The 12,335-nt window shown below is 42.2% G+C and overlaps 1 protein-coding gene across 12 annotated transcripts in view; it reads left to right on the top strand.

The window, feature by feature from the left end:
- Positions 1–12,335, top strand: part of PTPRM (protein tyrosine phosphatase receptor type M) — an 838,757-nt gene that overhangs the window by 237,380 nt on the left and 589,042 nt on the right. For all 12 annotated transcript variants that reach the window (XM_061595686.1, XM_061595700.1, XM_061595730.1 and 9 more), the window contains exon 2: positions 7,612–7,734. In XM_061595686.1, the coding sequence (XP_061451670.1) occupies positions 7,612–7,734 (123 nt within the window). The remainder of the gene's footprint in view (positions 1–7,611; positions 7,735–12,335) is intronic.

Raw genomic sequence — 12,335 nt, 5'->3', positions numbered from 1 at the left:
CAAAGCATGAACCCACAATAAGTTGGAAGGAGGCGGTGGTGTGGTTCACCTCACAGTATTGCCAGGAGAACTGTCAACCTGAAGGAATCAAGAACACCTTAGCGGGGTCAGTGCAAGAGATCGAGCAAGTGACCTTGCCGCCAAAGTATGAAGAATTCAAAGATGTGTTTGATGAAAAAGAGGCAGAGACTTTACCCCCCCACCGCCCTTACGACTGTGCGATTGATCTAGTGCCAGGAGCCAGCATCCCATCAGGGAGAATCTACTCTCTCACAGAGAATGAGAGGGAGGCCCTGAAGGAATTCCTGGATAAAAACCTGAGGCGAGGATTCATACGCCCCTCACAATCCCCTGCTGGAGCGCCACTATTGTTTGTGAAAAAGAAGGGAGGGGAACTCAGACCCTGTAATGACTATCGCGCATTGAACCAGATCACCATCCCCAACAGCTACCCGCTGCCCCTGATCTCAGAGTTGCTGGACCGACTGCGCTCTGCAAAAATCTTCACGAAGTTGGATTTGAGAGGAGCGTACAATCTGATCAGAATGAAGGAGGGAGATGAATGGAAAACAGGATTCTTGACCGCTTACGGACAGTATGAATACCTGGTCATGCCGTTCGGGCTTTGTGGAAGTCCAGGAATTTTTCAAAAATTCATGAATGACGTGTTTAGAGACTTGTTGGACACATATGTAATCTGTTACTTAGATGATATCCTGGTGTTCTCAAAGAACCAGGAAGACCACGACCAGCATGTGAAGACGGTGTTGAAGAGACTGAGAGAAAATCACCTGTATGCTAAATTAGAGAAATGTGGATTTGACCTCAAGTCTCTAGACTTCCTTGAATATCGAATCTCAGCGGAAGGCGTGGAGATGGACCCAGGGAAAGTAAGCTGCATATTGGACTGGGGCCAACCTGTCACCAAAAAGGATGTACAACGGTTTTTGGGGTTTGCCAGTTATTACAGAAAGTTCATTCCAGGGTTTTCCAAATTAACAGCTCCTCTGACTGACTGTTTAAGGGGGAAGAAGAAGTTTCAATGGACAGAGAACGCCACCGAGACCTTTGAGGAGCTGAAGAGAAGGTTTGCTACTGAGCCCATTCTGCGCTTTGCTGATCCGAACCGCCCTTTCGTAGTGGAAGCAGATGCTTCAGATTTTGCCATCGGGGGGGTCCTGCTACAATTAGACCAAGAAGGGAAGGAGCTGCACCCCTGTGCGTACTTCTCTCGGAAGTTAAAGCCTGCAGAGAAGAACTACACAGTTTGGGAGAAGGAGCTGCTGGCCATCAAGGACTCTTTTGAAAACTGGAGACAATACCTAGAGAGGACCTCTCATCGAATTGAAGTGCGCTCCGACCACAAGAATCTTGAAAGCCTCCAAACAGCCAGAAAGCTGAACCAGAGACAGATAAGATGGTCCCAGTTCTTCACTAGGTTTAACTTCCAGATTACTTACCATGCCCAAGCCAAAAACCAGAGAGCGGATGCCTTATCCAGACAGCCACAATACAAAGAAAGTGAATCCGAGGACCAGCCTCAGTACGTAATCCCGCCAGAGAAATTAACGTTGGGAGTATGCCAGCCTTCATGGGAAGAGGAACTCAAAAAGGCACAACAAGAAGATGCAGACATGCTAAAATATCAGCAGGAGACGGGACAAGGTCAAGACTCAGAAGTAACCTTTCACTGGAGAAATGGACTGTTATGGTTCAAAACCGCCAGATATGTGCCAGAAGGGGAATTAAGGCTCAGAATCCTACGCCAGTGTCATGATTCCATCACAGCGGGACACTTTGGGATTTACAAGACCATTCAGAACGTGGCCAAGGACTTCTGGTGGCCTAAAATGCGTCGGGATATTGAGAGTTATGTAAAGTCCTGCTCTGTCTGTCTGCAGACAAAAACACAAACAGGGACACCAGCAGGACTGTTACAACCGTTGCCTGTCCCACACGAACCCTGGAAGGACCCCTCCATGGATTTTATAACTGATCTACCCAAGTCCCAAGGAATGACAGCCATCTTAGTAGTGGTGGATCTACTTACCAAAATGGCACACTTTCTTCCTTGTGCAGGGGCCTTAGAGGCTAAAGAAACGGCCAAGTTATTCATAAAAGAAGTCTACCGGCTGCATGGATTGCCAAACAGCGTAGTCTCAGACCGAGGAACTCAGTTCACAGCCAAATTTTGGAGAGCAATGTGGAAACAGTTGCAGACGGAATTAAAACTCTCCTCCGCCCATCACCCCCAGACAGATGGGCAGACGGAATGCTTGAACGCCGTTTTGGAAAGATATTTACAAAGTTATGTGTCCTATCAACAGACTGACTGGGTATCATATTTGCATTTTGCAGAGTTCGCCTACAATAATTCTCTGCACTCCAGCACTCAACAAACCCCGTTCTTCGCTAATTATGGATTCCATCCTAAAGTCTTTCCAAGCAGCTCAGAAGGAATGCTGGTACCGGCAGCTGAGAACTTCCTTAAGGAATTGCAAGCGGCGCAACAGACACTGAAACAGCAGTTAAACGAAGCCAAAACGGAGTACAAGCGAGTTGCTGACCTGCACAGGAAGGAGGGGCCCCCCCTTCAACCGGGAGACCAGGTATGGCTGTCCACCCGCTTCCTCCAGATGCCGGGCAAATGTAGAAAATTACAAGACAAGAGGGTGGGTCCTTTCGAAATAGAAACTCAAATCAATCCCGTGGCGTACCGACTGACGCTGCCTGACACGTTTAAAATACATCCTGTGTTCCATCGATCCCTCTTAACGAAAGCCGCCCCTCCCAGTGAGTTACGGCCGGAGGAACCTCCCGGAGCTCCACTCCTGGTAAATGAGCAGCTTGAGTTTGAAGTTGAGGAGATCTTAGATTCCAGGATCAGACGCCACAAGCTGCAGTACTTGATTCACTGGAAAGGCTATGGGGTGGCTGACAGATCATGGGAAGATGCAGCTGATGTGCATGCTCCAGAATTGGTAAAACTTTTCCATCAACGTTTTCCCCACCGTCCCAAGCCAGACAAGGGGAGGGGGGCACAGCCTGGGAGGGGGGATGGTGTCGGAAGGCAGAGCTGGGGTCCCAATCCCGGGGAGCTGGATCCCGGAGAGTTGGGAGAAGAGTATTCGGATGGATGGCAGAGGGAAGGGGGAGGAACTTCTCCCCTTTGGAGCGAAGACGAAACAGAGGAACTGCCAGTGATAAGGTCGCTTAGCAACGGGGAGCCTGAGCCCTCCCTGGACATTCTCACGCCTCCCCCTCTTTCAGGCTCAGAGCAAGAGGGGGAAGAGGGAGGGCTGCTCACAGCCGAAAAGCGGGGAGGCAGTTTACCATCAGCTCCTCCCCTATCCCCCATCCTGGAATCGGAAACTTCAGAAGAGGAGGGGTTGATGCTTCCCCCCTCACCGCGCACACACAGACAGCTGAAAAGACAGGAGAGAAGGGGGGGAAGGTGGGCAGTACCTGAGGGGCAGTTAAGGAGGAGCGAAAGATTGCGCGCCCGTTTGGCCCCTTCTTAAAGAACAGGCGGGAAGAAGTCCCTTGCTCTGTCAACTTTCTCCCAATGCCGCAGGACCTGTATCCCTGTATTGATTCATGAGAAAACGCAGTCTTTGTTTGGACATTACCCTAATAAAACACGAATTAACTACAATCGGTCTGGTTCCTGAGTCACATCCTGGGCTTGACAGTGGCAGAGCAGGGTCTGGGAGGTGGTTAAGTGAGAGAGATTATGCTGGCTGAGTGGGGGGGTTGAACTTGGTTTGATGTGCAAAGATCTGAGTAGTGGTCTCAGCCTCCCTCCCCACCTCCCTTACCAGTGGAGAGACCACCATTGCTATCTTATGAATAAAAATAATTATTCTACTACCTCTGTATGTGTTTGTTTATTTTTAATGTTGTTTTAGGCAGCAGCCAAGGCCAGCACCTTGTAGGCTTTTTTTTAAGTAACTGAAATGTAATTGTAGTGATTACTTTGGAGGAAAAGTAAAGTAATCAGTTACTTTCAGAGCAATTGTAATTGTGACAGTAATTACTACTTTTTTTGGGCCATGTAACTGTAACTTATTACTTTTTAAAAGTAATCTTCCAAGCTCTGACAAAGGGTATGTGCCAGGTGGGAAGCAGTGAATGAATCTTGGCTAGCATATTGCCTTCAACAAGATAACCTCCTGCATGAACACAGAGTGTACCCCTCTGGGATATTGCAAAGACTTATGGGTTCAGTCTGGCAAGCCTCACCAGAAGCAGTGGAAGCACTTAAGTCATCCACCATCCTTTTCAGAAGGCAGCAAAAAACCTCTCTTGAATAGAAGCCTTGCTACATTATGCAGCTAGTGTCACCTAATTATAAGGATGTTGCTGATTGAATGGTACTTTAAAATAATTGCAACATAAATATTCTATAACTTTGCAGGTATTTCCACTTTTCTGTTAATATTTAATCAATTTTATAAAAGCCTTTTGAATGTTTTGCAATCTTAAACAGCATGATGTACCTGCCGTCTTCCAGCCCAAGCAATTTTGTGCCTGATTTCAGTTGTTTCATTGTTTTCCAGTGTTCACTTCTATTATACACTTTAATTAAATGTAGCATGGGGAAGTGGGGAAACAAAAGGAAAGGGAGTAATCTTTTCACTGGTATTCTCCAGTGTGCTGTCCTTTGCTTGATTTATTGTTAATCTAAATTACTTATTCAAACATAGTTATATCATGTTGGGGTGTAATATTTGTTCTTGTAGATATAGCTCTTTTGTATGAGGGCTTCTGTAGGATATAACAGTGTGGGAACATCAGAGCATGCAGAATATCACCAGGCTGTAATGGGTACCTGGTCAGTGAAGTGCCTAAGAAGTTGATACTTGGTACCTACATTTCCTAGACCTGGCAACCATAGTTTTTTCCCCCCAGAGTTCATTCTTTATGTATTTTCAGTAGTTTAGCACCAAGAAAATCATTTCACTTGCCTGTCCTTGGTTTGCAAAATAAAATAAAGAAATTATGGGAATATATTTTCTTTCATATTCTGATCTCCCCACTCAAAAAATAATAGCAAGGTATAAGCTGTTGAACAAATTTAATTGATTTTGAAGTTTATTTCAATTTTCATATGTGAGACAAATTATATGTTGTAGTCGAGGTGAAATATTGAGTAAGTACCATGAGTTCCTTAATGAGTTTTCCATTCCAGTGCAATTTTAAATTGAGGCTGGTACTGTCAAGAATGTTACAGAAAGATGCAATGCTAATTTCCCCTGAAATAGTTACAGAAAATGAACAAGACTCTTCCTTAAAACAAAATTTATAACTGTGTGAAGATGACCTATCTGTTTGCCACCAGAGCATAATGCAATATGTTTGTGAAATTTATAATAAAGAAAAACAGATGGTGGTATTTTAGGGAAAGAAAGTGTTTGGGTGTATGTTAAAAAATTAAATGATTAATGACTATTTCCTAGATGAGTTATTTCTCATGTCTCACATTAGGAATATTAATGTGCAAGTGTAGTTCAACTAGCCATTCCTCTTTCTTTTTTAGTCATAGCTCTTAGTAATATTTTATTCCCATTTGGTTATTTTTAGCAGAAACCAACGTATAGTGTAAAGGTTGTCAATGTTTTTGGGCCACTGGGCACACTTGAAAACTGGAGAAACTGTTGTGGGCACAACAGAAACATACATGTACCACACGCTCACTAGCCAGCAATTAGACTCGAAAAAGTCTTTTTTCTTTTCTTTTTTCAAGGCTATTTGGGGGGGGGGATGATATTCCTGGAGTGTGCAGCTGGGGGGGGTCACTCCCACACAACCGTTAGGCTTGAAGCCAACAGAGTGCAGTGGGTGAGGGGTGATATCAGGAAAACACAGTTGGGAAAGGTTAGCCCTTACGTCCCCCAGCTGTGACCCTCCAACTTGTCCCCACCCCAGTTCTATGGACTACAATAAAAGGTTTTTCAAGACTAATTGTGTATGTATGGGCATTTTCAGTGGGGGAGTCACAGCTGGGAAGGGAAGAGTTAATTGTAAATGCCCTGAAATGCCCAGTGTCATCTGTAAATGCCTTGATAGGTGTATAAATAGGTCCATAGGAAGCTGCCGTATTCTGGATCAGACCATTGGTTCATTTAGTTTTGTCCATACACTGACTAGTGGCATCTTCCCAGAGTGCTAGCCCTACACTGGAGATACCAGGGATTGAACCTGGAACTTTTTGCATGCAAAACATGTGCTCTGCCTCTGAGCTATGACCCCTTTTGAAGAAAAGTGGAATTATATCATCAGTTGTGCAGTTAATGTTTTCTTTATATTTGACTGTAAAACACAATCAGTATATCAATTATACCCAATGCTGGTATGCTTGAAAAACCTTGTATAGTGCATCAGAACTATAAGACTTGATGAAAATTTAATTTTGAGGATGTATATTTATTTATATTTGGTGGTAGTGTGAGCCAGTTAGGAAATTTTGCACCAAAGTTCTCGATATAATGTATAGAACTACAGGATATAACCTGAAAGCAGAACCTGGTTATCAGGAGTTTTTAAAGGTAGGGTGGCTTTATATACTAGTATGTAATTGAATATTCCATCTGCTTTTTAATTGAAAGATGAGGTGTGACTTATTGTAGAAGCTGTGGAAATTGATTTTGCTTTAGGATTACACAGAATAATCATTGATCTTGCTTGAGTATTTGAACTAAAATAACCTCAACAGTTTGTGTGAACTTAGTTTCTGTTGACTAGAGGTCCTTCTAAGTAATATGACAAAGGACATGATCCTTGTGCACATATGGCAGGCATGGAGGCTCTGTGCACATGTCCCCATTCCCACAATGTGGATGCGTAAAGTACAATGTGGTATTATGGGGACTGCAGGGATTTAACACCAGTGAATTCTTACTCTGGCTCTTGGAGCTCTGGGAGTTGGCCTATCACACTTTCCAGCAGCTCTTGTATTCCCTGAATGAGCACCAGGCCTTCCTTCCCACTGACGTTGCAACCCTGTTCTCTGCACATGTAGCTAAAGCCATATGGTAGCCACATGGTAGAAATTAGTTTTAATAATTCCAGGATTTATTTTATTTATTTTTATTTATTTAATTACATTTTTAAACCGCCCTATAGCAACAAGCTCTCAGGGCGGTGTACAAAAGATAAAAACAGGTTAAAACACAAATAAACATGAAAACAATACAGTATAAAAAATATATAAACAAAATTAAGACAAAGACAAATTAAAGTAGAATTTAAAATGCCTGGGCAAAGAGGTAGGTCTTTACCTGGCGCCGAAAAGATAACAAAGAAGGTGCCTTATATGAGTGAAGATTTAAATCTGCCTTATATGAGTGAAGGTATATAATATCCTGATATGATTTATATCTGACACTAGCAACCTGTGACTTATTTGTAATTAAAGTTCACTATGATATTGCGGTCTGGTCTTTGGAAACAGAGGCTAATGCTGGGTTCTTTGTTGTTTCTTGTTGTGATATATAAAATATAGATTTGTAGGCAGAAAATTACTGGGCTTTAAAAGAAAATGTTAGAGTCAGAGACTGCATTTCAACCTATTCCAAGTTAACTTATTGTTCTATCTTTTCTTTTTAACAGGTGGCTGTTCATTTGATGAACCATTTACATCATGTGGATACAGTCAGTCTGATGATGATGATCTTAATTGGGATCAAGTGAACACACTGGTAAAGCCCTCATCAGACCCATGGATTCCAACAGGTTGTCTTCAGTTAAATTATTTCTTTTATATTTTGTATTTTATATCATTTACAATACGGGAGTACTGGAAGATTACTGTTTTCTGTATTGTTGCTTATGAAATATGTGGGACACATCAGATATGACAGATGGGGAACCTGTGACTTTCCAGTTATTGAAGTCCAGCAATGTCTGGAAGGCCACAGTTTTCTAATTCCTCAAAAATGATGCACCTAACAGACATGGTGTTTACAAGTTACACAGTCTATTGAAGAATTTTTATTTCTTACATTATATTACTATACATGATATTTAATTATATGGCATTAAGTTAATCATGACTCACTTTACACATTGATTTCAATGTGACTAAGTGCAACTAACTTGATGTGGATCCAGCCAATAATTCAGGATATTAACAGAGCAATCCAAAACATGGAAAGCTGGCAGAGGAGGAGCCATGGTGTCCACTCCCTGTTCGGGAGCTACCAGCTCAGCTGAACGCAGGGTCCATCAGGAGCTGCATGTGGGAGCCAGAAGGGAAGAGGTGGCTCCCACGAATAGCACTGCCAGGAAGTAAGCAGTCCCCATTGGCCGGCAGTTCAATTGTTTTCCTCCGCTGACGTTTTTGCTGGTGGAATTCCTGTGCAGATCAGGACCCATAGGAGCTCTTGGATGCTATGTAAATCTCCCACACACACACTCCCTCCCACACACAGCTGTTCCCCTGCCACACTCCTTTAGAGGATCTCTAAAGAGCAGGCAGAGGGATTTATCTTTTGATAAAAGAGCAGGCTAAGCACTTTATCTCCTGATCACATTGGGAGATAAAACTGCTTGCTGGGCTACATCCAGCCCAGGGGTTACTCATGATATAGGGCAAGCGGTACCTATCCCAGCAACTTTCCAGCCTGCTAACCTTTTCCTATGTGCCTTTGACTGTGAATTGTAAATATTTTATGAACTGGACTTATGAACACAAAATTGTCATTTATGTGCACCCACATGCAGATGCCACCTTCTGGCCTTGATATCATAAGCACACCTTAGCCATTGACAGCCCACTTGTGAGCCCCTGAAATCACCTGTTGTGGGGTCATTGTGATAAGCTATTGGATAAGCTGTTGGAATTGCTTTTTAATATATTTTTAAAGCTTTTAAAAAAGATGTTTTAAAGGTGTTTTGTTTTAATATGTTTTTAAGGATGTTTTGTTGTAATATAATTTAAAGTCTATTTTATTATGTTTTAGAGTTCTTTTAGTGTTTTTGTTTGCCGCCCTGGGCTCCTACTGGGAAGAAAGGCGGGATATAAATCAAATAAATAAGCTATCATTTTCTCTACTCATGGAATGTCTCAGACACACTAAAAACAAATAGCTTTTTACTTCCAGTCAGGAATAGAAATGTATTTTTCTTTCAATTCTTCAGGTTTGTAAAAGTTGAAAAGATGTAATTAGAATAGTTTAATGTCTAGATATTTATTTATGTGTAGGCAAAGCAGAGCTGAATGTATACGAATGTAGATACAATTCCCTTTCAAAATCAGATAGGGTTTGTCAGAGTGAGTAGGTGGTCTTAATTGCACATATCTAACAGATGCTCTTTAAAACAAGAGTAAGAACATCAAATAGCGCTTAGAAATGATTGAAAGAAGAAAAGATTATGGGTTGTATTAAGCTAACTCCTACTCAGAGTAGACTATCGAAATTAATAAACCTAAGTTAGTAATGTCTATTAACTTCGATGGACGAGTAGGACATGCATTGAGTACCACCTTATATATCTATAAATTGTTCAAAACTATTACATTACACACACACAAACAAAATATATAAAGAATTAATGCGATCACCAGAGTAGCATAGTTGAAACTATGGTTGTATACTAACCACAAGGTTTGGTTTGGACCCTGCTTTGGCACTTTGGAAAAAAAGGAAGGTTTGGTCTGAAGTACTTCAGAGGTTGTCCTATTCAGATTGGAGTCCAAATTAAGATTCAGAAAAATGAAACTTCCTGCCTCTCCCATTCACTGGTATGGGACAATTTAACCTTTCCCCCCCTTTTTGACAGAAATTGATGAAAAATTTCAGGCATATGTGCTCCTCCTGAGTGGATAAAGCCTGCCAAATTAGAAAAAAAATAGGTTCAAGACTTTTGTGTTGGCCACCTTTAAAATCCCTCCCTGCAAGAACTGATTTATTTATTTATTTTGGCAGAAACTGTTGTAACCTGCCTTGGGAATGTAGGGTGGAGGGCGGGTAATAAATTAAAATAATAATTGCTTTCATAGAATAGTAGAGTTGGAAGGGTCCTATAAGGCCATCAAGTCCAACCCCCTGCTCAATGCAGGAATCCAAATGAAAGCATTCCCGACAGATGGCTGTCCAGCTGCCTCTTGAATGCCTCCAGTGTTGGAGAGCCCACTACCTCTCTAGGTAATTAGTTCCATTGTCGTATGGCTCTGACAGTTAAGACTTTTTCCTGATGTTCAGTCGAAATCTGGCTTCCTGCAACTTGAGCCCATTATTCCGTGTCCTGCACTCTGGGATGATCGAGAAGAGATCCCGGCCCTCCTCTGTGTGACAACCTTTCATGTACTTGAAGAGTGCTATCATATCTCCCCTCAGTCTTCTCTTCTCCAAGCTAAACATGCACAGTTCTTTCAGTCTCTCCTCTTAGGGCTTTTTTTCCAGTCCCCTGATCATCCTTGTTGCCCTCCTCTGAAACTGTTCCAGTTTGTCTGCATCCTTCTTGAAGTGTGGAGACTAGAACTGGACGCAGTGCTCAAGATGAGGCCTAACCAGTGCTGAATAGAGGGGAACTAATGCTTCATGTGATTTGGAAACTATACTTCTGTTAATGCAGCCTAATATAGCATTTGCCTTTTTTGCAGCCACATCACACTGTTGGCTCATATTTAGCTTCTGATCAACAACAATTCCAAGATCCTTCTCACATGTCGTATTGCTGAGCCAAGTATCCCCCATCTTATAACAGTGCATTTGGTTTCTTTTTCCTAAGTGTAGAACTTTGCATTTATCCCTGTTGAATTTCATTCTGTTGTTTTCAGCCCAATGCTCCAGCCCAGCCTTTCCCAACTAGTGGGCCACCAGGTGTTGTTGGACCACAACTCCCATCAGCCTCAGCCAGCATTGCTAATGGTCAGGAAAGATGGGAATTGTGGTCCAACAACATCTGGTGGCCCACTAGTTGGAAACGCTGCTCCAGCCTATCAAGGTCCCTTTAAATTTTGTTTCTGTCATGGTATTAGCTGTACCCCCAATTTTGTATTATCTGTAAATTTGATAAGCATGTTGTGTACCTCCTCATCCAAGTCGTTAATAAAAATGTTGAAGAGCACTGGGCCCAGGACTGAGCCCTGTGGTACCCACTCATTACTTCCGCCCAGTTTGAGAAGGAATCATTGATAAGCACGCTTTGAGTACGATTCTGGAGCCAACTGTGGATCCACCTGATAGTTGTTCCATCCAGCCCACATTTAGCTAGCTTGCTAATCAGAATATCCTGGGGCACTTTGTCAAAAGCTTTGGTGAAGTCGAGCTGTAGCATTCCCACAGTCTACAAGGGAGGTTACCCGATCAAAAAATGAGATAAGATTAGTTTGGCAGGATTTGTTCTTCATAAATCCATGTTGGTTCCTAATAATCACTGCATTGTTTTCAGTGCTTTCTCTCTGAAGATTCTAAATCTCCATATAGGGGTTCTTGAGGAATCAATCCTTGCAAATTCCTGTATGAATTGCCCTGATCTGTACTTTTCAGATTCATGTGCAAATTGGAACTTAACTATTTAACAGATTTTGTACTACTATGAATTTTGCAGCACAATTTTTGGCAGTTTAGTTGCAAGTTTGTTTCTTGTAGTTCAGTACCAGCTCTGCAGATTATTCCCCCCCCCCTACATTTACCTGTTCTCTACTCTCCAACATCATTAGTAATTCACAGTTCTCATAATGAAGCTATCAGTGGTGGCCTTTCTAAAGCACACTGAAACCATATTTTCCCTTCTCTAGGGTGGGAGGCATCAGTTATTGGAAAACATAATCATTTTGTAAAAACAATAATGTTTTTTTTTCATCTCAAGATCAGCCAATCACTTACTCTCCATACAGGATGGGTTACATTGGAACACCAGACAAGACTTCACACATGTTATTGATGATCAGGAAGGGGTTGAGATGAGAGCAAGTGTGGTGTAGTGGTTAAGGTGTTGGAATACGACTTGGGAGATCCCCACACAGCCATGAAGCTCACTGGGTGACCTTGGGCCAGTCACTGCCTCTCAGCCTCAGAGGAAGGCAATGGTAAACCCCCTCTGAATACCACTTACCATGAAAACCCTATTCATAGGGTCGCCATAAGTAGGGATCGACTTGAAGGCAGTACAACCAACCAACTGAAAATAATAAAGATTATTTTCCTAGTGAAACCTTTCTTGTTTTATCTCCATCTTCCCCAGACTTCCTCATTTTGTGGGTTGAACATTTCTTAGATCCCTGAACTCCAGTTTTCTTTCCTTTAACTTGAAGCTATAGTGAGAAACAGAATATGAGCTCCCATTTCAAAATCAGAATGTTTTATTTATTATATATAAAAAAGTTG

Source organism: Rhineura floridana, chromosome 1, assembly GCF_030035675.1.
Source record: "Rhineura floridana isolate rRhiFlo1 chromosome 1, rRhiFlo1.hap2, whole genome shotgun sequence".
NCBI classification, from domain to species: domain Eukaryota; kingdom Metazoa; phylum Chordata; class Lepidosauria; order Squamata; family Rhineuridae; genus Rhineura; species Rhineura floridana.
The sequence above is the reverse complement of the archived record's forward strand: the minus strand, read 5'-3'. Positions and strand labels throughout refer to the sequence as shown.